The following is a 27039-nucleotide window of genomic DNA, read 5'->3' on the forward strand; positions in this document are numbered from 1 at the left end:
TTGGTAAATTGATGGTGACACATTTGAGGAGGGAAAATTGGTAAAGTAAATCACGTGTCATTTTAAAAAATAAAAATAGAATGAATTTGGTTGGCTTTCGATAATAGAAATGAGTCTATATAACGGGATTTCATCATTGGTTTATGTCACAGCGTAAGTAAACTTTTACAACGACATGTTTCTTATTTGCAAAAGATCGATTACATGGACAGAGAATCACAATAAATGTCTCACCCCAAATTGGTGACACTTAGAATCATGGTACATGTCTTGCCACAACAGATTATATGGACAGAGAATCACAAAAAAAATGTCTTGCTACAATATTTTGTCATCCTAACAACTTCAGTCCCACATAAATAAACAATATTTCAAAATGTTGTATAACATCCCATCCTCCCAAGATTTCATGCCTAATGGCTAATGCTGAGGGTATGGTAATTAATTGTTCCTTCCCCCACCCGCCGGACCTGAGGACCCAGTAGTGAGCAAAGTCACTACAGGGTTGTATTGTGCATCTCAACTGTATCTCTCGGTAATCAATGGTCTGGAGCTAAAAATAATAATCTTCTAGGAAAAAGTTATTTTCTTCCGTGGAAGAGTTTTTTTTAATCCAAACCGTTGAAAATACTTTTGAACGGGTTAAAATTGCTCACTACAATCCCGCAATGACTTTGCTCACTATAGGGTTCTGTTTCCGATTCCCAACTTTGTTTTGCATCTATGGACCCTCAATTTGTCAACTACTTATCCCTTGGCATGGGGATTCGAGATTAACGAATTTTTTACATTCAAGAGCTGCTTGATTTTTAGTCACAAAAATTCAAGTTGTGATTAGCATTTAGCAGTTTCCAAGGCACAAAACATGGGAAGTTTTTTCCTGCCTTCTTTTCTGCTTTCATAGTCAACACAACCAATCTTGACAATTGAGCTCTCTGTTCAAAGAAAGAATTGGGAAAATGTAACCATAAAAGGTGGGGCTATGTCCCACACCATTGGAAAGAAATTAAGGCTAAGCATATCGAACAAATGCGCCCATTTCCATAATGAGTGAGTTTCGGGATAAATATTTGTGTAAATTTGATACACTAAAATGAATGCAGAGTTCATTTTTTCTTTTCTTTTTTTATACTACTAATAATAAAAACGCTCAACCACTCGTAGCAAGCCACCGTAAATAAATAACATTAAAAAATGTGTTGTCACCTTTCCTCTTGGGATATACTCATATAAGCCTATTATTAAGGTGGTGGTGGTGAATCATGAGAGGACGAACAATTGACTAATTACTAAATCCTCCTCCGTACATTGGATTTGTGAACCACACGATCACAAGTGTTTAGACACCACACTAATATGAAAGTGTTTATAATCCGCACTAACACTTCACATTTTTATGCGGTTGTCTAACTTGAATAAAATGGGCTTATGAGCCAATGCACTGGTAATGACATGAATTTCCCTATTTTTTGGTACATCGGCAAAAATAAAAATAAAATTCAAAAAAAAACCCGGAGAGTGGTCAAGGCCTCTCAAACATTGTTCCTGCACAAATTAGCTGCAAGAAGGCTTGCGACATCAGAAGGGGGGGTCTTCTTGCCCCACTCCTAGATTTGCCAGCATGTCAGCCACTTTGTTTCTCTCTCGATGAGCATGGTTGATGGAGCTATTGCTTCGTTCAAAAAATGCTCTTGCATTCCTCAATCAAGTTCCCCTGTGGATCAGGGTTCTCTTTCACCAGATTCACCACTCCCAAAGAGTCCATCTGTACTTCAACTTGAGTTGGTCTTGTTGAAGGATGTATCTGAGTCCATTTTTTGAGTCCCAAAGTTTAGCTTCCATACTGGTGCGGTCATGAAGCTTCCATGCTTAAGGCGGTACTGATTCTAGGCACAGCCAATGCATAGAAAGAGGGATACAAAGTCACTGATAACCTTGTAATGGGCTCAACGTTCACCTCGGTTGTACCAGCACAAAGATTGTCACACCAATTTAGAACCGAGTCCTAGCAACCAGGATAAGTGGGGCATAAATCTGTAAAGGGACAACTAGCAAACTGGAAAGATTTTTGCGCACACAATCCACAGCCCATTTGATGATTTGACAGCCCTCCTGTGCACATGATTGGGCCCCACTATGTAAGACGGAGGGAGGATCATGGTATATCAAACAAGACGTTTTTATAAATTGCCAAAACTTTTCATGAATAAGCAACTTAAAATATAGTGCTCTTTTCTCGAAGCCAAAACACCCAAAGAGTAATTAGAAGTCAACTGGAAACAGCACCATGAATAACAGGTAAAAGATACAAAACCATACCATGTCTCCATTTACCGCCAACACTTTGATTTCATTGAGTCTGGATATCAACAAGCATGTGAGCACGTCATGAAATGTCAAAGATGCCCACCAAATGTTCATCCACAGCCTGAATCCCATGTTTCACCTACTCAGAGCCTGAATCAACTGGCATAACCATTCCAAAACTCCAAGGAAGACTATTTGTACCTCCCATTACAATCAAAAGGTAATGCACGTGCAGGAATCGATCACCTTCAATGCCATCTTCTTTCTACTTAAGACACAAAACAAGTAACCATAGGCCCAACATAAGTGGATTTTATCGATAACAATGACATTACGAAACAAACAAAAATCAAAGATGAAACCAGCAACTATGCACAGGTTGTCGTAGATAATCAAAAGGGTTGAGAGAGACAAGGGATCTATAGATGTTCCTTAACGTGGAATTGCTCAAAAGCACTGCTTCTAGTTCTTGATGTAAAATGTATCACATGAATGGGACCACAAATAAAATAAAGGACTTGCCTACTCAGGACATACTATCTCTAGATTTCCTTAATGGTGTGTTTGAATCAAGGATTCATACAGGAATTCAGCAAAGGGAAACAGGAAAACAAAAGTAATGAGTTCATTTATTCAATCCATTATCTTCAAATATTTTCCTTTAATTTTTCCTTCCCCTCTTCCGTCCTTTCAGGGATCTATGATCCAAACATAGCCTTAAGTATAAGATGATGTCATCTGTCAAATGATCCTTCATAACATGAAGATTTCTATACACAAGAATTATAAGGCAAAAATTAGTTTAGTACTTTAGTTTAAGTTAATTTGGACAGGGGAGTGGGCGCAGCCGCGCATGATATCTGACAAGTAAAAAATGTCAGAATAACAGCCCCCTCTATACACGGTTAAGTGGTTATAAAATATATCAAACCCATGACTCTTCCAGAAAACTAATCGAACCTTTCCCTTGATGCCTCCTAATATTTGTATTGCACATAGAAACTGAGCACAAATGAAATCAAGGGCTTAGTGGATTGAACTGAATCGTGTGAGACATATCTCAAATTGTACAATTCCAACGCAAAACTATATGAATTGTTTGCTTGGTGCATCGAATCAAATTGAGAGATACTTAGTGGGAATCAAGGTTTTAAATCATGATATCGAGAAACGTAACATTGTTGGTGATGCGGCCATATATCGGCCGATAGGTAAGTAAATAACAGTATCGGAGGTCCAAAACCCTATTATGTAATTATGTAATGACCGATACGATACGTAATAGTGTTTATTTAATAGTTTTTTTATGTTTTTATCCCTCAAACTATCACCCCTTTTTTCACCTTCCTCCTTAAACTACCAAACCCACCTATTTCGTCCTTAAACTATCCTAATCTCACCTATTGAGTCCAAAGAATGGGATTTTGACTCATTAAGGGACTAATTGGACTCAATGGGTGGGATTTGGATATTTTAAGGACAAAATGGGTGATTTTGGTAGTTTAAGGACGAAGTAGAAAAAGGGGTGATAGTTTGAGACTTTGAGGGATAAAAACATAAAAAAAAACTCTTTATTTAAAACCCTGTCAGGAATCACGATTTTTGTAATGGAGATCAAGACAACCATAATGCATCGTCCAGCAAAGAACTTGATGTCCTGAAGCGTACACACTGTAGGAAAAAAAAACAGTCCTTCACATGTAGAAACATGCATATCTCCTCCATAGTTTTGGCCAACAGATGCCTAAACATAAAGTAAAGACACAAGACACCACCTAAAGAATTTTAGGTTGAGACATCACATATGAACACATGAAACAGTAAGATACATTGTACATACACATCTGATGCTTCCTATACCCCAGAGAGAGAGTCTCATCCACTGGCTGCCATTTGTGGGCTTCCTTCGTGAAGAAATCAGTGTGTGCCGGTCCGTAGTAGTCATAAGTCCTTCCCATCTGAAATATGTAACCTTCCGCCGTAGTTTTCCCCAACAGATGCCTAAAACATAGGAACAGCATAAGAGAGTTACTTGGAAAAAAAAAATCAGGCTGCCAAAGTGTTTTTCCCCAACAGATGCTTAAAACATAGGTGTCACGCCATAAGAAAATTACTTGGGGAACCAGGCCAACGAATAAAATATGAATACGGCCCCACCCATACAGAAAACAGGAGTAAAGAACAGTTTAAATCGCTGAACAAACCTGAAGCTGAGGAAAGACCACATTGTAAACCTGAGAGAAAAGTTTTGACTTTATAGTAAACCTGCCAGAACAGAACTAAATTTCCATAAGCAGCTTAGCTAGACAAAAAGTAGATGCTCAGAGAAAATGGCAAGCATTGAATGACATTAAACAATAAACTAGTTCACAGAAACCATCCACCCTCCAGGAAAGGAGCTCAAAGGCCAATAGTTTCAAGTTTCAACAAATAATCACTGGCTTAAGAGTGTGAGAGTCTGCAATCACTGAAAAAGTGGGGTGCGCTTACAAATAAGCATTGGTCGGACCGTCATTTGCATAATTCCTCCACAATGAAACAGTTTTGAAGCAAACAAAGTTGAAACATAACATAATCGAAAGTGGACAAAATAGTAATTGCTGAAAAGTTAAAACAGCACTGTGAAAAGTGAAAAAGCACCGTAAAACAGAATGATCCTCGTCCAAAGAGACTAACAAATACCAAATTCATGAGGAAGGAAGCACATGGCATATTTGAGCACCTAGGAAAGTAATGAATCAAGTGATGGAGAACATTTATGTCGAAAACAAACTTTTACGCACTCTACCCCACACAACAACCCCCCCCCCCCCCCCCCCCCCCCCCCCCCCCCCGTCTCTAATGAGATATGGTTGGAAGAAAAGAACGGGGGCTGCTTTGTAATCGTAGTTTGTAGTACGGCTATTTTTATGGTTTTTTAGGGGATCAAGATGTGAGAACCTTGTGGGTTTGTCAAGGGTTACGGCGCCACAAGGAAAAAAACTTTTCTTATTCACCTCGTGGACTCAAGGCCCCTAAAAGTTGTAGGACTTCCTCCCCCTTTCATGCTCCCACTATTCTCCTTGTGGAATGAAGGCTCTAGTCACTCTAGGGTCTCCCTGTCTTGCCTCTCCCTCTCCCTCTCCCTCTCCCTCTCCCCATCCCTTGATGTAAAAGTAAAACTGCAGTTATGTGTTAAATCTCTCTCTCTCTCTCTCCCACTATTCTCCTTGTGGAATGAAGGCCTAGTCACTCAAGGGTCTCCCTTTCTTGCCTCTCCCTCTCTTTATCCCTTGATGAAAAAGTAAAACTGCAGTGTTAAATGTCTCTCTCTCTCTCTCTCTCTCTCTCGGTGTGTGTGTGTAATTTTCCTCACTTTTTTTTTTCGGTTTGGGTTTGGGATGTTAAGGAACAAGCTTCACTTGCAGGAGAAGATATTTTTACCGGACTTCATATCATACATGATTTCTCATTAAGCACTATTACCTTTTAAGAAGACGAAAGGAAACATAGATCTCCTCAATATCTGTTTCTACTCTCAGCTTAATATACTGCTTGAGAAGATCACATAAGCAACGAATAGCATCATCCCATCCATCATTACTTGCATCCACAAGAGGTTGAGATTCTGAAAGAGTGCATTGTAAGATAGAAGACAGACGACCAGTAGATCCTGATCTGTAGTACATGTCTGCAAGAGTCCGAAAGATGCAGCAATTGCTATGTTTGAACATCGTAACCCATTCCGGTGGATTTCCAGCCCAAAGTTCTTTGCCTGAAACAGAAGGCTGATTTTCAGGGGACTTCAGGCCTAATAGCTCCTTAGATTTGGATGAAGGATCCAAATTAACATCTGACACACATTCTGGCTGCCTATGCGCAGGAAGCAGCTGGAGTATGTCGACTCTCAACTCTTCAGGCAGTTGTTGTAGCACTGAGGTATCCACTTGACTTAGAGATGAAGGCATTAAATCAAGTTTATTAGAAACTTCAGTCGATATGCCCATATTTGAAGGTCCCGGCAGAATTTTGTCAAGTGGATATTTTTCTTCCTAATATAAGCAACAGTAAAGAATCAATATCACATTATAAATGCTGCAAGACTACGAATGAGAACTTTTGGCTCTTGCTAAGTTTACTGCACTAAGGGAGCAAATGGAACACATTTTTCTTATTGACTTTTGAGCATGCAGCTTCTCCTGAAACGTTACATGTGAATTGCTGGAGAAAAAATCCCCACATGTATCAACTCACACAGTGATGGAAACTGTGGTCATATTCTTTCCTCTCATTTATTGTTTAATCAAAGCAGCAGGTGAATAATCTAAAGAACTTAAGGAAGCAAGAAGGCCCAAAATATATTGTTCAAGCAAACAAGATTTGAGAGCAAAGTCAAAGTGATACCTTATCCACCACACGGTTTTCATTTACACAGGCTGGATGATGGTAAAAGGTTCCGCTACCCTCCTTTAGTGGAACTAAATCACCAAAACGACAATGCATTGAGGGCACTGGTACAAAGAGTAAATGCTTCATTTGACAAGTACGTTAGAAACAGGTACCTTGTACTCTTTCCTGTGCGACACTTTTGCCTTTCCTTTTTGAAATCAAATTCATTAACTTGCCATCATATATGTCATTAATTTCTGAAAACACATCCGGAGGAAGACTTGCTACAACTCCCAAATCAAGATCACCTAAAGCTGGTAGGGTTAAATCGTGGTTTAAAGGAGCTTCATAGTTTGATGGGTTAGTCCCAATTTGAACTGAAGGCCCCATGAAATCCGAGCTCAGCCGACCGATGCTTTCATCAATGTGTTGTTCATCAATTTCTGTAAAACATAACAGTAAGGACACAAACGTAACAGTAAGGCCCTAGAAGTTTTATGGGCCTTTAGTCCACAAGGAGAATAACAGAATGAGAAGGGAATCATGGAGGCGCAGCCCTTAACAAACAAATGAGAGTCTCACATCTTGATCCCCCTCTCATTGCCACACTTAGAATCATATTTAGACTCTTCAAAACCCTAAAGTGCAAAACTACGAAAGAGAAAAAAATCTGTCACTTGCTCGTCCTCTCTCATGAAAGATTGTCTCTCCTCTCCCGGTGGCTTTAACTCGTTACAAGCCGAGCAAGATAAAGATGAACAACTTCAAGATAGAAATATAGAAAGCCATGCTCCGCCCTTTTCCCCTTTTTAAGGATATGGGGACCCCAGCACTCGAAAATCGAAATTACCACGTTAACTTTCATGTATTAAGAGTAGAATGGATTTAACACGTGCAACGAGATCGCGCTGCCTTCCCAGCTGTTGCAAACACTGAGTGAGAACAGTAAGTGGGAAATGTTCTTCATTTTAGATTATGTCCACTCTTGGCTCCATGCGCTTAACGAAAAGGAACTCTCTAGATTCAGAAACACCATTTAGGCGACTAACTACAATACAAAGCTCCCACCATTCTCTTTTTCAAACCACATTGCATCACATAACGTCCAAGTTCAGACAAACAAAATACTAGTATATAATACGCTTATGTAGGTTATTTGAGTTATTATTGCATGTTGCATTTCAGAAACGGAATAGGATATGATCAACAGAGCCATATTTCTAAGAAGCATTATCGTAGGTATCATCTAACTCGGTTGAATGGAAAACTGGGAGGAAGTACTGTGGTTGTGCATATACATTACAAGTCACAACCACTTCTTTAGAGAGGGAAAGATATAATGCTGCAAGATCATGCATATGCATCAACTAAAGTTACTAAATATTCTACAAGTTTTAAAATACTCTCAAAGAAAGGACAACGCCTGGGTAACCAGCTATTATGAGCACTTCGATTGTGGCACCAATAGATGATATGAATCCTTTTTGCCTATGGTATGAGTAAAAGAAGTGGAAACTTCTTTAATACGCTTACACTTCTCATTACTCTATTCAAATTCGTCACCAAATTCCAAGATGGTACCGAAGCCAAATCTTGGGTAGCCTCAAAGGCCAAGTCTCTGTGTCTCTTTCAATTTGTTCACCTCCCTATCACCTCCACATGTGACAAGATTGCACATGCTGGGGAGTGTTTAAGAATAGTCCCATGTCACTTTTTTAAGTCTCATGTTTGGTCCACATATTCAAAGGTTAATTTGCCTACTACACGTCGAATCTTCAATTTCGTACATTTTAAGAACAGATGTCCGCTAACATGACAAGGTCACAAACTTAAATAAAAATAATAACATGGCCATTGCCTTCAGCAAATCCAAGTGGTGAAAGGAAAGTACTTCTAGGATTTCCAACTAAAAATTCAAGATCACATGGTCCTACTTAATGTCTGGCTTCAAGTTCATCATGTATAATCCTACTTGGCAACCTTTATCAGCACAAACATTAGGATTTAACAGTTTTTCAGAATTCTCCAACATTGCTCATCATCTCATTCACAAGTTTCTAAATTGGCAAATGAACAAATACTGATAGAATACTCAAGTTTCCAAAATGGACAGTTATACTAATAGAATACTGCGCGAATTTCTAGCATGACAGTGCTAAGTGCTAACCGAAGAAAAGTTAGCAACACAACAAGAACTTTGATCCATTGCTGGTAAGCATATCTTTGCAAAAAATTGATATTCAGAATACCTCTACTAGCACTCTCTTTGGCTGGAGAACTAATTTCAAGCAGCTCTTTGGTACTTGCTGAGGCAGAGCTGAGCCAAGACCGAATAGAGTTCCTTTCATTCCCTGTGAATCCTCAAGTCAAAGATGAGTTTGAAATTCAGATAAATCGATGATAAATCAGATGGTGCAGATAATACCATCCAGAAAAACCTAGTCTGTACACAAAGAGTAAAGAAAACAATGGCCAACGTGATTCCTATAAAACATAAAATGGTCTGATAAGAGCTATGTTACCTTGCCTATTCAAATAAATCAAGTACCCATGTCGGAACTTGAAACCTCAACAAGTGTGGCAGTGTGGGATATAGTTTCCAAGACTACCCATTAGAAAATTGTTACATAATGCTGAGTAACACTGTCCTATGGAAATATTTATTGCATATTTCATTTAAATTTAGCCTAATGCTATTTTAACACTACAGAGTCGGGCATGAGCTCTGCACATGCTCAATACCGGTCACCATATACTATTAAATATTTTGATATCAACGAAAACATTGCATGTTTGATTTTGTAAAAATCATCAAAATTTCTGTTGACTAATTTGGTCAATTCCCTCAATCAGTGTATGTGGCCTTTATCATATTTGCCATATTCCTTTTTGCTCAGCAAATATTGGAAAATCCCTATTTTTCCTCGATTACTAAGTTTCCTGTTACTAGTTTCCATCGCTTCTACTATCGTCATACAATCATCATGCCGTACCTCTATTGTAGCGTTGGCCTCCTACCACATCGGACTCATATTTCAGTATTCTTTATCTTATTCACTACCAATCTCAGTCACTTGCGATTTCTTCATGATAAGCACCAGATTAAATTCTGTGCCCCCAATAGGATCCCACATCGCCAGCCTCATTTAATGACAAAGAAGACATAATGGTCATTTGGTACAAAACCTTGCATATATGTGTCTTTAGATACAGCTGTAATTAAGTTAGAAGGTAGAGGGACAGAACATCATTTAAGTATATGTGCAGGAGAAACACGGCCAACTGTCGCAGTTATATATAGCAGTAGATAAGTTACATAACCCATACTATCCCACAACACACTGTACCTTTGTGCGAAAATAGGATCGCTTCTTGACTCTGCGCACCCTCAAGTAGACTGTCCCTAAGAGCAAACTTATTATAAACTAGAAAAGATGGGGAAAGAACCTTGCTTAGCAGTATCTACACTTTCAAGCTTTGAAACCTGCAAGCCCATGCCGCGAATATCCTTGACATCTGGGGAAAAAAAGGACCAAATTTGGCGTCACATTTTATTCGGCGTAGCAGACCACTTTTTAGCAAGCCATTGTGCAGACAATACTATATCAATTGTACTGTTGCAAAGGAGACAGAACACTAAACCAAGAAAAGAACATTGCATCGGCAAACCCATGAAAGAATGAGTAATGAGTCTAATGAACAGTTTTTCATAAACTTCAAAGTCACCGTGAGGCATTTTCCAGCTCCCCTGAATGAAAGTGGTAAAGTCACCTACCAAAATGACATAATGCAGAAACCGACAAAAATGATTGGCAGGATCTGCATAAAGTGGCATCTTAGTCGTGACAAACATTCTCACCTGTGGATTATTGCAGTAGTAAGATTATAAAAGTCATAGTCAATTCTTACTAGACAAAAACCATTTCACCAATTGTACACAGATAGTTCTCCTCCTCATCACCCATTGTACTCTTATCAAGACCAACATTTTCATCACAACATCAAAATGTTCCATCTTTTTGACAGCTCGAATAAGAATCTAATAATACTACCCTCTCATGGTTATTCTAAAAACTTAGACAGTATTTCATCAAATGCTCTTGGTTTTCTCCAAATATAATGGAGGAGGAATCATATGTTGAAGCTGACTTACCTATATGAAATGATCCAAAGAGCTGTGTGGTTATTCTTCGGATTATATCCACATCATCGGTAGCCATTGGAACCTGCAATTTCACCAATAAGCTTACAATCTAAATGCTAGACCCAAAACATATCGAAGGACTAAGGAATACTAAGGGCCCGTTTGTTTGACTGGACTAATAGTGAAGGAATATATAACCTCATAGGATATGTATTCCCATCAGCCTAATAGTGATGGGATTAATAATACCACATCCCCCAAGGTTTTTATGGGATTTCATAACCATGTAACTAAGTTCTATAAACTAAGATATGTTGTGACCTCAGATTTGAAGTCCAATGACTCCAATCCAATGCTCAAATCCAGTCAAACAAATGGGAACCTTAATAGGCATCGTTCATCACTACCGTCATAGAGTGGCTCAGGTTCTCACAGTCTCCGCAGCCCATATACTTCACTGGCTCCTCAGCATCACTTCTCCTCTTTTTTATCTACATAAATGTATGGACTGACCAGAGTAGGTATTCACTTGTGCTAGTTGTGCACATGAGACAAAATCTAAGAAACCATACAATATATGTAAAATGTAATCCCTCCATTCCATCTTGTGTGTCTATCTATCCAAGATGGGATGTTCCAAAATGCCTATCCACCTTGAAAAGTCACAGAATAACACTTTTTAGTTTCCCAATGTCATCCCTTGCCAATGTTATAAATTATAAAAATGGAGATAACGGCGCACTATTGTTATACCCTTCGACTTGGTTACCGTGTATTAAATGCATGTCCATTTAATTAGTTGGAATCAATTTTTAAAAACCTGACCGGACAGGTCAGTTCGCCCTGTTGGCCATCGACCAGGCCTTGATCCGGTCCGGATTGACTTAATGACCTCTTCATTTTCAAAATGACAACCGTTTAAACAAAGCGGTTGAACCGTCAACCCACAAAAAACCGGAACTGGGTCAATCAAACCGGTAACAACTTTTTGAACTAAAGAGATCACCCAATCAATGTATAACTACAAGGTGGGCACACATTATGTGTGTGCACATTTTTAGAATGGGTGGGGATAGTGGGGTGGTGGTTATGATAGGTGGTTTTAAATTGATTACTATTTTCCCCATAATAATTATTTAAGGTAAGTTAAAAATAGTCATAAATACTTAATTTTAGAGGGAAGTTATGGAAATCACTTTTGTGACAGGGTTTAAAAAATGGGAAACGCCAAACTGGTGCTCTCCCTATATATATTACTAGAATAGATGGATGATAGATGGCGCGTGATGGAAAGGCGCGCTTGGGCAACTATCTAGGCTAGCCAACGCTATTAACTGGCTACCTAAAGCAAACTCCAAGCACTTGGGACCTTTTATAAAGCCAAAGGTTGCCTGATCTTTTTCGCACCAACGTGGGAATGGAACAAAGTGCGCAGCTTGATTTCTAGCACAGTTCTTCCTCTTTTCAATTCAAGTAATAAGGGATATTTTATATCTTCAAGCTTTATATACATCTATTCTTTTATATGCTCATATTATTTACTTATATGCTATTGATATATTTTTGACATAATAATATTGACATCACGGTTTGATTCCGGTTCAACCGGTGGCCCATCCTGCAGTTCCGATCCCCTTTCCGATTTGCTCACCGGACCGGTTTTCAAAACATAGGTTGGAAGTCACAAAAGAAACCAACATAATTAACTTTCATAATTTGTAGCATGAATCGGTCCAGATATGACACAGGCCTTGTGTGTACTAGGGTGTCAACACTCCCTGAACCCCAAATCGTTGGATACCGACATATATTCAAAAGGTGGGGACATGTATGTGTGCATTACTTCTACATTTCAATAACTTATGTTCTTGAAATACTATGGTGTTATTAGTACTTAGGAATATACATGACATGCGACTCAGTGGGAAGGAGCTTTCTAGTTCCCAACAATAGGAGAAGAAACATATTCTCATCAATTGCTTGAAAGTAACCCATGTCCAATTTGCAAACTGGTTGGACCACATTCCCGTACCCTAATCGCCATAACTGTTGATATGGGTACTCGTGGTGAATCGAAGAGTCATTGCAATACGGTTTAGACATAACATTACTACAAGTAAAGCTCAAAAGATCAGCAAATTATTCTATGTCCTTAATTCAATAGCCAGATGGACAGCACCTTAAGGGTAAAACTACGTCCTTCCACCGCACATCCCTGCAAACGCAATGAGACCTCCTTGCAAAGGTTTGTGAGAAAATGTTGACACTGCAATAACCAAGTATTAGTTGTTTCACTTTCACCCAGTTAAACCAGGGAAAGGAACAATAGATGTCCTTATAACGCATTGGAAATACCGACATCTTTCATATCATTGAACCTCACACCCCAATTTACTTCAGCACCAACAGACTTGCTTTCCTGCCAACAACAACGAATAAAATTAATTCATAATGGAACATGTCTACCTATAACTTCATACCAACTTAGAGAAGATGCAGTTTACTTCGAAGGAGCTGCTATCTATAGACAGAGAATTTCTTCACATCCACAAACATAAGGAAGTATAATATGTTGCACAAAAACCGCCATAAACTGCAGTTTTATATCGAACTAATCAATCTGAAAGGTTTGAATGACATTGGATAATGATTATGCAGTACCTGTATCTTTGTCATGGCTATCTAAAACTATTGACTCCAATGACAACGATTTTTTCACTGCTGTTACAATTGAAAACAATTTACCAGGCTTGTTTCCGAAAGAGAATTCCTTAAAACCAGGTTTCATGCTGTCCATCTACTTACCACCTACTCTTTTACCTCGGCTAGTAAATAACTTTGTCAAGGATAATATGCAGAGTAAGATATAGGCCCATGTATTTGTCCAATTACAAGCACCTATAGGTATCGGATTGCGCTGATTATTTTACGGGGGCCATTGAAAAAATGTTTTACATTTAATGAACGGCTCGGATCGTTTGTGTGAAACCCATAGTGGGCCCCACTCACTGATCTGTGCAGGATCTGTTTCTAAAATGTCTGTGTGAACCGACTTAATGAAACTAAAGTAAGTGTTTCTTTTAGCATTTTACTTAAAATAGAATTCACACTTCAAACAAAATCATCAACTATTGACATGATACTCAAACATCATGTTACTATTGGATCCATAAATGGACAGAGAAAAGATTGACAAGGTCCCTTGATAGGTCGATCCCTCTTCTGCATGAACATGGCTATGGTGAGACAAAGATAGGCAGCGTTGAACTTGCAATCTTGTGTACATGAGGTGCACAAAATATTGTTGATGTTTACTATGTGCTTTGCTAGTTAAATAAAACCCATATCGTTTCCAAACCTGTATCACTCCAACCAGCCGATTATCAACCCCTCTACTATGATTCCATAGCATATCACCAGTTTTAACTCCAAATTCCTTTTGAAGAGATTCCTGGAAAGACCAAGAAGTGGTAAGATTACTTTCAAGGTTGAATATCATACCCCACTGAAAGCAATTAGAAAATGGTTATTTCAATGCAGAGTTCTCACACACCAACAGCCTGCACTGTCAAGCAGGTATTGGACATATGACCAAGGTCACATGACATTAGAAAAACTCACCCATATTCACTACTTTTAAGTGGAGAAGTTGAGACAAAATCATCATATTCACAAAATCATCAATCAATTATGCATATACTTGATGAGGATAACAACTTCATGATGGACTAAATGGCGGGACTTGGGAGAGGGTAACCAATTCGGCAAGGGGCACATGATAGTTATCAGAGAATATTAGATTAATCTGGTAAGTGGTGACCATGCCCCTACTCTATGTTTCGCATGATGCAGTAGAATTAAGGGTAGCTGTGTCATTTTAGCTTCCTTAGTGTTGTTAGGGTCTTGAGTCTATAAATAGGTAAGTTGTCTTTCATTTTGTAAGCTTTTTGATTATTAAGAATATTGAATATATGGATTAAGACATAGTTGCTCTCTCTACCCTTTGGGTTTTATCCCCCTTGAATGGGATTTTGCTCTTTTCATAGAATTTTTTATTCCCTTTGGTTGATTGCATCATTTGGTATCAGAGCATCTAGGCTCGATCCCAACCATGCCGGAGACCTCACCAGAAACTTAAACCTCGCTGGAAAATCTCCCCGGAAACCTAAAACAGCATCGGAAAATCTAGCCGGAGCCCCCAAACCACTCAAAATCCTTAGATCTACCCAACCCAAGAGTCCAAACCTCGATTTCGACCCTAAAAACTAACTAATCAACCATTTCGAAGCTGATTCCTGCTGTTTTTAGACATCAAAACCCATTTCGGAGCATTTCGAGTACTGTACAGCCTATTTCGGAGCATTTCAAGCACTGTACAGCACTTGTTTTGTGTTTTCGAGCATGACCCAGCCCTTTCCGACCTCAATCCATCCATTTTTGAACTCAAAACAGTGATTCGAACCCAGATCTGCCCTTTTCAGCACTTGAAACATTGATTTGGTGAACATTTTTACTGTTTAGGCACTTGAAACAATTGATTGGTGGTCGTGTAGCCTCGGTTGGGCTCGTAACAGTGGATTAGCTCTGTTTCGGAACTCATCTCAGTGGTAAGAGTCTCTGAACTACTCTTTTAGCACTCAAAATCTGTGTTCAGGGTTTGATTTCAGCTGGGTTTGCTTGTTTGTTGCGATTTCTTGCAAACTGTGGTGGTGTGGAGTCTTGAGTTGATTGGGTTTTCATTATTTGGGGTTGATTTGATTGTTTTGCAGTTGAGTCTGCTAGTGTAATGGCTTATGGAGGTAGAGAAACAAGGAAAAGTAAGGTAGAGCATTTTTGGTGAACAATGGTGATAGCTTTGAGTATGAAAATGTAACTCAAAATCAAAATGAGATTAAAAAGTTGAGTGAATAAGTTGCTACCTTGTATGACAAGGTATGGCGTTTGCAACGTCCAACTGAAAGGAAGGACTCCATTCCATTGGAAAATTGTTACGGTGCTCCGCATTGGCGTAGAGCAAATGTGGTTAGATTTGAATACACATCGGTGAACGATGTTGATAATGAACTTCCCAAGTTTTGTGGAAGCACACTAGAGTTTGTTGGTTGGTTGAACATCATTGAGAGTGTTTTCAAATATTGTTATGTTACCAAAGTAAAGATGGTGAAGTTGGCATCTACTTGCCTTACGGGGAGAGCTTCGGATTGGTGGACACAACTCAAAGTTAGTCAACAAAGGATAGGCAAAGAAAAGATTAAGGAATGGGGTAAGATGAAGAAGAAGCTCAAGGAGGAATTCTTACCATTCCATCAACATCCCAATGCCCATTCCTTGACTAGTTTTGGCAAGAGTAAGTCTTTAGGGGCTGTCCCAACTGATAATCAACCTTTAATCGGCACATTGGAGGCTAGAAATCCGTCACCTAGCGGAATATTCAAATACTTCAAGCTTGGAGAACCATTTCTTGAGTTGAAAGTTGGTGAAAAGGCTAGTGAGCCCGTTCTTGATGCTCTCTTTGTCAAGGAGGTTAAAGAACCAAGTTGTGATGATGATTATGGGTATACTAATGTTCCAATCTTTGATGAACATCCAAGTGAAGAACTTAAGGGTGTTCTTGAAGATGATTGTGTCTTTGATGTTGGAGATGAGGTTGAAGATTTGCCCATCTTTGTTAAGTCAACAAATGAGGACTTTGGAGGTGATTTTGAAGATGTTCCCGTGTTTGATGAGTATCCTAATGAGGAGTTCAACATTGCAAGTGAAGTGGGAAGACTTGTTGACATTGTCAAGGAAGGGTTCCTCGTGCAAGAAGGGAAAGGAGTTGATCTTGCTTCGGGTGTGCTACCAAAGTCCAAAGAGGTTGTCTTTGATTTCCCGCCGGTTCAAGAGGATTTCATAGAGTTGACGCTTAATGATTGCTTCAATAAGATGCCTCCCGAATCATTATGGTGCGAGATAGCAAACTTTGTGTTGAATTCACTCATGGAAACTTGAGACAACTTGAAGATCCTCTGGGAATGGTCTTCATTCGTGAAAATCTTGACTCTTGGGCATGATTTTGGGCATGGGTTGAGGTTGAAATTTCTCTACGCAATGGTTGGTAATTCTTCTAATGTTTCCGGAACCCAAGTGTAGTCACCTATGTTGATGAAGTATTGAGCCTTAAGAGGCATGGCAAACAAATGGTTTCTTGGCACATAAGTATGGACGCGGTGGATGTACACAAACGAAAACTTGTGTTGAAGATGGGTTATTGCATAAGGGGTGATGATGGTCAATAAAATGCTGCTACATGCCTAACCCGAAGCTTGCATACTTTATGTTTTCTTTATTTAGTAGTTGTCTTGTGTCCAACTTGAGGACAAGTTGTTTTCTTTAGAGGGGGTGTATGATGCAATAGAATTAAAGGTTACTGTGTCATTTTAGCGTCCTTAGTGTTGTTAGGGTCTTGAATCTATAAATAGGTAAGTTGTCTTTCATTTTATAAGCTTTTTGATTATGAAGAATATCGAATATATTGATTGAGACATAGTTTCTCTCTCTACCCTTAGGGGTTTATCCCGCTTGAATGGGATTTTGCTCCTTTCTTTGAATTTTTTATTCTTTTTGGTATTTTGATTGCATCATCATAATAATGTATAATTTTTAAATATTCTGCGAGTTCCTGGCAGAGTGGGAGAGGATTGTTTGGACACAAAGATGTACAACGCCAAAAGTCGTTTTAAGGGGGTGGCATGGACTTGAGTGCCAAAGATACGAGAGAGTAACATTTCTATGGTAAGGCAAATCTTCATGGGAGCTATTAAAGGGGTGGCATGGACTTGACGTAGACAAGCCTACGGTAAACATATCTATAGCCAACAAAAGACTGGAAACTATTTGAATAGGTATTCTCAATAACTTCTGATTTGTGCTTCCAAAAATCACAATTCGGACAGGAATGTGCACCTTATTTGCGTTAGCAATTTAGGGGTGCAACATTTGATATCGCTAATTAGGGCAGGTATTGACCCTTTTATATCATTCCTCGTAAAAGGGACTTTCACCTTACCCTCTCCTTTCTTAGGTGAAACTTGATCGTGTCGTGTCGTATCAAAAATAAATTTATAAAACCTCGGAATTAACTACTACTCAGAGATTAACGGCCAAGTCCGAGTACCGAATCCGCACACCATATGGCTAAGCTACTATAAAATTAATTAATTTCTGGATTAATTCGAAAGGAAAAAGAGAGTTGTTTAATTTGATTGTCTTGAGAAATTAAGAGAATTAAGAAAGCAAGTAATTGAGCTGTTTGAATACTAGTGACAGAAGGATCTAGGGTTTCAAATCCACCCCAACCACGTAACTAGGCTATATGTAGGCTAGGCTTACTATTCCAATCATAAGGGATTATCGCTAGGGCTTGCAAACGCTTTCAACATTCTTCAAGAGAATATTGAGTTGTTGGCAGGCATGAGGTATGCACTATCCCATAGAACGGACCGACTTACTAGTACAACCCGTCTCTTTCACGGCCTGTCCAATAGCACGATCTATCTTACGAGCAAAATCCATCTCAGTTACCCAAACACAAGCTTAGAAAAAAAATTGAATAACTACATATTTGAGAGCTAGCATACAAATACTCAATCAATTGAAAGTATTAAAATCATTCCATTCGATCATAATGAAAGGGTTCTTAGTTACTCAATTGATCCGAATAAATAAACCTAATCTACACATAAACAAAGTTACTTGAATCGGGGCTTCATCTTCTCCCTAGAATGGTGTTTAGCCGGCCATGGAGAAGGTTGAAAAAGCTTTGATTGATGAGGAAACTTGGGATCTCCATGTATTCTCTTGTTTCTCTCTCTAGCATCTCAATAATTTCAGAATCCTAGAACAATGTTTAGTAGCTGTATTTATACCCTAGGACCTAAAAATTACATTAAAAATGCACAAAACGAGTCTAGGTCGGTCCCCACCATCCGGGCGGGTTTGAGGACCGCACGGGCGGAAATTTTAGAGAATCAGTTGTCTTTTAGTCAGGCAGGAGCCATCCAAACGGAGCTCGGGATTTTAAGAGATTCCTCCCTTGCTTTCGGGTCACTTCCTATAGCTTCCTACTTCGAGCCAGCACGCTTTTTTTTTTTTTATCGGCAACGCCAGCGTTCTAAAAATTGGAAGTAATTAGCAATTAATTGATGGGAGGGCCTATCCGACTAATTGCTTTGCGCCGATTAATTGCCGATTACTAATTGCTATGGGCCGATTAATCACCGATTACTAGGCTTTGAAGCTCGAAGGTGGCCAACCACCCGACTAGCTTCTTGCGACTTTTAAAACATTAAAATTGATTAACCCTTCGCCAAGGCTTGAGACACGACTAAACATCTAAAATGCATCAAATAACAACACAGCGAGACCAACAAAGCATTAATTAAACAGGATTTTTAGAGATTTGTGATTGTGCGGGTGGGTTTGAGGACTGCCCAGGCGGAAACTTTAGAAATCAGCTGTCTTTCAGTTGGGCAGGAGCCGTTCAAACAGGATTTTTAGAGATTCCTTCCCTGCTTTTGGGTTACTTCTACATCTTCCTACTTTGCGCCAGCATGCCTTAAGCCCTTCCAAACTGCACGTTTTAGCGCTAACCTTTCTCCAAGGCTAAAACACCACTAAGCATCTAAAACACATCAAATAACAGCGCAACGGGACCAACAATGCATGAATTAAGGAGAAAAAATGGGTGCTTTTCAGCACCTATCAAAACTCCAGAGATATGCACAACCCCCCACATTGCTTAGTGGCTTTGTGTGTGTGTGTGTGTGTGTGTGTGTGTGTGTGAGAGAGAGAGAGAGAGAGAGAAGGGGCAAGGATCTCGCATATTCGACCTTCAGGATGTAGTACAACTCTCCAAACGAGAAGCGTACACTTCTTGAATAGGCAATATCGGGCATGTGTAAACTACTTATTTTCTTTATGGTAGGTGATATGCTTCTAAGACACAGAGACTAAGGGCAAGGCAAAGGAGGAAAGCAAACCCCAACATAATTTTGGTGTACTACGTTCAGGAGGGCAAGGGAAAAACTAGAACAATGTGGGACCAGCGTTCTAGTACAAGTAATTTAACTGTTCCTTCATAGGTAAAAATGGAAATTGTTCAGCATTTCCCAAGCTGAAAGGAGAAGTGTACTTCCAAGAAAGTAAACAGCTAGGAAACACAAAAGTGGAGCATAAAACTTATACCCAGCATACAGATTGTTACTCGAACTAATGTTTTCCTGAAATAAAAATAAAAAGCCGTAACATAAGATGATGGAAGAAAATATAGCAACTGACAAGAAATTTTTAAGAATCAGAGCAAATTTCTCAAATAATAGAGAGAATATTTTCAGAAAGATAACACTAGAAAACCTTGGAAATCATCCGCAGCTGGCCACATGTTTGAATTTGTTTCCTTTTCAACTTCTCCTCTAAGACATGCCCAATTCCTGGAAGTGACTTAATTGGAAGTTCATTCAAGTAATCATCCACCTGGAAAACCAAATGCACTTGTAAGTTGTAACCCATGTAGTCAAATTAACAACAGTCAGCAAGAACTACCTTATTTTCAGGAGTGATTCTCAGAAAAAGCTACGGAAGTCTACTTTCGCATCCTATTGAAATTCTACAAGGAACTACCTTATTTTCAGGTGTGATGCTCAGAAAAAGCTATGGAAGTCTACTTTCGCATCCTATTGAAATTCTACAAGGCAAACTCAAAGAACATTCTTGTTCACATGAAGAAAAGCTTCAATGACATGAAACTGACTTCCATGTCCATAAAATGCTATGTGCATATTAGGTGGAGTTACTCAACAGGATAAATCCCCCTACATCTCAAGTAAGAAATGTAAATGAAACCACAATTTCCCAATTATTATTCTAAACACCTACAACATAAAGTCATGAGAAAACTCAGCCATAAGAAAGTTGAAAGTATATGCCAATGTATACGTGTGTTCTTTTCTTTCTTTACCTTTGTCTTTTTTTAATTTTATTATCTATTTTTGTGAGTGTAGGTGGGGGGGGGGGGGGGGGGGGGGGTGGGTGGGGGGGTGGGGGGGTGGAATCAAATTTGAAAATCAACTTAGAAGCATCACTTGTCATATACAACTAAGCAAGATCTGGGAACTCGGGTTAACATAGACAACGTCCAATGGAACTTCTGATTCCTTAAAAATTGTTGAAAACAAATATAACGAACATTGCTTAAAACAAACCTTCTCAGGAGGGATATAGCATTGACCATCTGGTTTAGCAGCTTTTGTGGCAAGGCGAGCCATAAGCAAATTCCCAGAGATTCCAGCACTTGCAGTGCATCCTGTAGTTTCAACTATCTCTTTTCTAATTACTGAAGCTAAAAACTGAGGATCTTCCACTTCAAAGTCTCTGACTTCTAAAAATGCTTCATCGCAGCTTACAGCCTGTTGTTAATAAACTTGCAATTTTAGAAAGTAAACAGCATGAAAATGGAGTTCATTTTTAGTCACACTCTTTAGCTGACCTGCACTTTCTTGCAATGTTTATGCAAGATGTTATAGAACTGATCAGCAACCTGGATAATATCCAAGAGACCCCATCATTCCAAGGAACCCACATGATAGAACAACATGCTAGACAAGAGATGGGAAAAGCATAGCATCAACCCAGTGGCTATACAAGCATTTGAATAGTGAAATTTAATGTCAAATGTTACCTCCTCATAAGCTCCAAAGTCATAAGGGAAAATAGTAAGGTGAGGACAAAGTGCCTTTGCATCTCTAACAAATATTCCCGCCCGTACTCCTGAGAAAACACAAAATATTTCATGAAGACAAAGCCCACAGCATAAACAGAGCGGCTGCAGCTCTCTTTGGATAGATTTGGATTTCATACGAAGGGAATTGATGGTCAATTCTTCAAAAAAGAGGTTTGTTATAGGAGGCTTGTTAAACTAAATGTGGAGTGGAACCGGAAGAGTTGTATTTTATGGAGGTATATGAATTTCAATCCTTAAGACTGAGGATTTGAACCCACTCCTATTAGATAGGTAATTCAAACCCATCTCAATAGACCACTCAAACTCAATATCAAAATCCCTATGCATTTCAAAGCTAAGTTTAAGTTGTTCTTATTAAATCATAAAATCCATTCATTTGAAGTCCTTAAATACCCAAGTGACCCCGATTTTAAATATTTTTTTATTTATTTGCCAATATTGTATACATCAACAGGGTGTTAGTAGGTTAGTCCACAGGGGTTTCAGAGGCTATCCATAGCCCTGAATCCCAAATACCCACGATAGGGCTCGAACCCTGCCCTCCCACATGGGGAGGTCCGGGAGATGCCAATTGGGCTAGAGCCCAATGGCAATTTAAATATAACTTATGTGGCACAAAACTAACCATAACTTCGAGCAGGGTAGTTTGCAGACGAAATTTCAGCAGTTCCTCGTGGATTGTCAGAATGGCACACAGCCACAGGATTATCCTGCAATTCTGGATGATTCCTGATGACCACCGAGACAAAGAAACAATCCTGGAAACAACATATCGCAAACAGGTAAGGCTTATGAGGACCAAATAAGTGCTACAGCCTACAAGAGCCTTACATGAGTTACATCTCATATTGTGATGTCAATTTGGATAGTACTCCAAAGTTAACTGTTAAACAACAAATAGATAAACCATCCGGGGAAAACAAAAAAAGAAGAAGAAGAAGGTAAACTATCATATAGCATCTAAAAGCCCAGAATGTAGAGATTACCATGTCCACATGGATAACATTAGTCCTCTGACCAGAAGCATTAACATTAGAACTTGTGTATATGGAGCTGGGAAAACGCTTACGGTAACGACTTCTCCAAGTACCTATGAAGTGCAACCTAGATTTCTGTAAAAACAAAAACTCACAAGGATATAACATCGCAGGAGCATATTTAGTGATCTAGTAACCTGAATGTGGCAAAAATAGATTATATAACAAAACAATAAACATGTAGCATGAAATATTTATTTTTAGAAATTCTGAGAGCAACAGACTCAGATTAAGTGCAACAGAAATTCCAGACGAACTGCTACAACCATAAAAGTACTTGTGGATCCCAACATAACATGTAAGAGAGAAAATCCCAAACAGACTATGGAATGAAATTCCAGAGAGTTCACTTGTGGAAATCTACAAGATTTCTCTTTAGAATTACTGAAATTCCAAAACAATTAATATATTTCCTAGAAGAATGAAACCAATTCAAACAGACTAATTATGGAAATAGTTCACATTGATAACAAAATGATACACCTAGGACATGTTTGGCTTGATACATTAAGTATGACCAAAAACCAATTCTTGACCTATTGGACAAATATACAATAGTACAAGCAGCTAATTTGCCAGACGTCTTAATTGTGATTATCCGATTTTTCCATAAAAAAGAGCCACAATATTACATTCACTTGCACTTACCTTAAAATAATTTTCCACAAAATTAGGGTCAACGAGAGTTGAATGATGCCGTTTAGAAGGCCCAGCAATTGCTGAACTCGTTGACTTGTTAGCATTGTCGCTGATAACTGATGCAGAAGGTCCAGAGGGGCTACCTGGATCTCGATCATCAACGCTGCCCTTGTCTATTGGTAGACCATTACTTGGTTCAGCCACATTCCCTTCGCTACATTCTCCATCATTGCATGTCGCCTCCCCAATTTTTACTGATGTGCTATTCCCATGCACACTATCATCCCAGTCTCTAGACTCTCTACTGCATGGCCTTAAGTGTTCCGTGTATCCACACCGCCCAGACAAATCAGACTCCTTAATTGTGCCACCTATCAATGATGGATCCTCAATTTCAGAGTTTACTTGACCAGTAACACAAGTTGTAGGATCATTTGAGAGTGCGCTGCTTTTCAAAGCAAAGAAGGATGATAGCTTTGGTTGGTTATGAGTTTCACTAGCAACCTGTTCAAGTTCATATGGGACCCCTACAAACAACACAATAAAACATGAACTTGATATCACTCCATCCCGGACTAAGTAAATCTATAAGATCGCTATGATACTAACAGAAATGGTAGGGGGAGAGGACAGCCTAAATTTACATGGTATGTTATTGTCTAAAAGAACATGAATTTAGTAAATTTAATGCATTATTATGGCCCTTGACAAAGCATTACGATGAAAAAAGATTCATGTTGCCAACTCAGTTGGGAGAACACATGGCTTGGTTTGATTTGGTTGGGTTTGGTAACAAACACATAACATGCAAAAACATGTACCCTTACCATCAAACACTTAACAGTTAAAACGTACAAGAAAGCAGAGCAACATGAGGAACCATAACCTTAAAAACATCCTATGATAACAATCTCCCTCAGGTAGAACTGTCACTACATTTAGTCCACTGCCGCTTACATTCCACCACAATCTTTTGACCTATGCAGTTCATGCCTCGAGAAAAAACCCATGTTTCTTAAAACTGACAATGGGTAAATATAAAAGGTAAATTTCAGAATAAATAAATTTCCTAAATTGGCTTCCTTCCAAAAACACTGCCAATGCTCTTACGGAATTCCCCGTCATTTTCTGTAATATGTTTTGTCAACCTGATTTGCCTGTCTTCTAGATCAGAACCAAAATTAGCACTAACAAAGAAGAAAACATACAACTTAAAAGTTTATTAGCGGCAACAGAATCCAACAGCCATGCAGGTTTCACTACAGGGAGCCCAGCACTAAAAGACCTGAATAAAAACACCGAAGGGGTATTATAAAAGTTTAAAAAATGCTGATTATCAAATTTGACGTCCAACTGGCCCGTCAAATGCAAACCTCAAGTTCTTAATTTTACTGTCAGGAAGGTTGCTGCAGATGATATGAGTAACACGATGCCTCGAAAAATAATTCTCAAAGCGTCCTCCATGCTTCAGCATGTACCCTTTCAGCTCCTGTCAAGATTTTAAGAAGTAATGGAATAAGTATGAACCTATCACAAGGATTTAAGGGCATCTGTACGTCACAGTGCAACTAAGGATTTGGTTTTCTTTTTATGCCTGGTTTCTTGGCAACAGTAAAAAGCATTCAAAGAAATTATCAAAGTCCATCAAAACCTGGCTTGAGGGAATAGTAAATCCATCAACAAAAATAGAAACCCCTTGAAAAATAGGCTTCCCGCTATTTGAACCACTGTTAGAAGAACTCGTAGCTTCAGCTTCAAACTGCTCCTGTAGTTTCTGATTTTTCACTGCCATGTAACTGAAAACAAATGTCACAAACAGTCAGCGTAAATATAAAATCTAATCATGACGAAGATAACCAGAAAACAAAAAAAGGAGAAAAGCCCAATAAACCATAAGTCCTCAATTTCTTTACAATTGAGTAATTGACTATGTATATGACCAAATTGCAATGACATGTTTAACTGCATCATTCAAACCCATTGCAATAAGATGTCTAAGTTCCGAATCAACTTTAAACGCCGAAAAGACACCCAAAAAAAGACTCTTTCGCATTAAACAAATTGTATACTTGTCTCTCGGGAAAATGAAAGCTGAAAATGCCGCTCTGGTGTTTGGATATATGAATAATACTAATTTTATGCTCTCCTTTACTAATTATTATTCTGATCCTAAGATAAAGCACTTTTGTGCATAGTTTAGAATTAACTTGGTGCAAAAAAAAACTCAAAAAATTATGCACAGGAGTGCTTTATTTTGTTATCCACAAAAATGGAACGACTTTTATAATGGACTAAAATTATAGGGCTGGCTCAGGGCCTAAATCTTTTTGCTCTCTGTTACTAGTCTACTTAATGATCTCACTCACGCGACTGTAGTATTATCCAAAAACCATCAATCTATTTCTATAATTTCTGATTCTTCACTACTTTTTAACTAACGCATAATGTCATCAACAAACAGGCACATTCACTATCTCTTCATAATTGAGACGATAAGAAAAAACCCAAAAACAAAATCATCACGTGTTTTCTCACACAGAAATCATGCTCTCCTCTTCCATTCTATTCCCTATGCAAATTCGACGAACTTTCTCAAACCACGTTGTAATTGTGCAATTACTACAGCTCAAACTAAAAAACCTAGAATCATGTTTCATAGTAAAATACTCATACACTTGTCCACAAAGTATTTAAGCTACAAATACCGCGCCTCTGACGTTTCAAAATAGAAAATTCAATTTCGTGTATGATCCGGTTCATTCAACTCAATGATGTCCCTCATGTGACATAAATTAAATATATGTGAATGAAAACGATTTTTTTATAACACAGGGTCTGGGCCAGCGGCCAGTTTACGCACACCCCGACTAAACCTAACCTACGATGCCCCAATTAAAGCCGGAGCAATTATAGTTCTATTGATAAGAAGTGATAACGTGAAAAATTTCATTAAACCTGTGGATTCTATCGATATTTGCAGCAAGTTTTGTTCCCCATGCTGTTTCCCAACAATATATACGTATACATATTTGAATAGAGAAGGGGCGGGCGGGGGGGGACCTGCCGAAATCGGAGAAAGGCGAGTTGCGGAAGGAGGAGCGAGAGGCGGAGCGAGAATTTGATCCCCAAGCCATGCCTAGGGTTTTCTGGGTAGTCTTCTTCTGCTTCTTGCTGCTGTCGCTATTGCTGCTAGGATTGCTCGAACGATTCGAGGTGGTTGAATTGAAGCTTCTCTTCGATTTGGAACCAGAGTCCGCAGAGCGAGACGAGTTGAAGCTCATTCTGATGCCGTGATGCGTGTTGAAGATAGTGAGTTTCTTTTGAGGAGTTTTTTTTTTTTTTTTCTAGTCGTTGGGGAAAGAAACTTGCTAACGAAGATTGAATTTGAGGAGGTTTTTTTTTTTTTTTTTTCTAGTCGTTGAGGAATGATTTAAGGGAGAATTTTTCCCAGGTCCACTATACCACTTTCCAAACCCATTAAGTCCATTTCTAAATTCTATAACCCCCTAAGTCCACTAACCTATTAGTAAAGATAAAATAACCCTGGTTAGTCTAATATACCCCTGCTTTCAAAAAATCTTTTATCCCATTTTTTCCTCCATTCCCGTTTTTTTCTCCCTTTTTTCCTCCATTCCCGTTTTTTTCTCCTTTTTTCCTCCATTCCCTTTTTTTTCTCCCCTTTTTCCTCCATTCCCTTTTTTTTCTCCTTTTTTTCCTCCCTTCCCCTTTTTTTCTCAGATTCCTCAATTATAAAACCCATCCCA

The 27039-nt window shown here is 38.8% G+C and overlaps 1 protein-coding gene across 22 annotated transcripts; it reads right to left on the reverse strand.

Annotated features, from left to right (window-relative positions):
• Window positions 1-1254: 1254 nt before the first annotated feature.
• On the reverse strand, window positions 1255-26696 carry LOC131327104 (DNA repair protein REV1). 22 transcript variants are annotated; one of them, XR_009200188.1, is made up of 25 exons: window positions 26336-26694; window positions 24927-25071; window positions 24649-24764; window positions 24484-24560; window positions 23285-23802; window positions 22586-22711; window positions 22225-22357; window positions 21537-21625; window positions 21345-21395; window positions 21061-21264; window positions 20213-20332; window positions 14178-14270; window positions 13179-13238; window positions 12999-13085; window positions 11227-11310; window positions 10829-10901; window positions 10123-10191; window positions 8925-9026; window positions 6849-7118; window positions 6691-6764; window positions 4512-4572; window positions 4148-4308; window positions 2509-2572; window positions 2320-2428; window positions 1255-2112 (listed from the first exon to the last, which is right to left on the reverse strand). XR_009200188.1 is itself a non-coding variant. In XM_058360105.1 (23 exons), exons 1-23 carry the CDS (start codon window positions 26554-26556, stop codon window positions 2573-2575), a joined length of 2937 nt encoding a protein of 978 aa, XP_058216088.1. In that variant the 5' UTR covers window positions 26557-26694; the 3' UTR covers window positions 2500-2572. The 22 variants fall into 22 exon arrangements, 9 of the variants coding, with proteins under 9 accessions (XP_058216088.1, XP_058216081.1, XP_058216086.1 ...); XR_009200186.1 differs by having other exon boundaries at window positions 2509-3309; XR_009200182.1 differs by lacking the exon at window positions 4512-4572 and adding an exon at window positions 5773-6338 and having other exon boundaries at window positions 26336-26693.
• Window positions 26697-27039: the final 343 nt, after the last annotated feature.

The sequence above is a fragment of the Rhododendron vialii genome, chromosome 5a, assembly GCF_030253575.1.
Source record: "Rhododendron vialii isolate Sample 1 chromosome 5a, ASM3025357v1".
Lineage (NCBI taxonomy): Eukaryota > Viridiplantae > Streptophyta > Magnoliopsida > Ericales > Ericaceae > Rhododendron > Rhododendron vialii.

Bases quoted from the DNA above. Each gene is read 5' to 3' on its own strand.
- LOC131327104 (XM_058360098.1), bottom strand. From the start codon at position 26,556: ATGAGCTTCAACTCGTCTCGCTCTGCGGACTCTGGTTCCAAATCGAAG. The intron at 22,712-23,284 runs GTAAGTGCAAGT...TTGTTTTTACAG, and splicing joins TTGTGGAAAATTATTTTAAG to AAATCTAGGTTGCACTTCAT. The intron at 3,310-4,147 runs GTATGTACAATG...ATTTGTGCTCAG, and splicing joins GTATAGGAAGCATCAGATGT to TTTCTATGTGCAATACAAAT.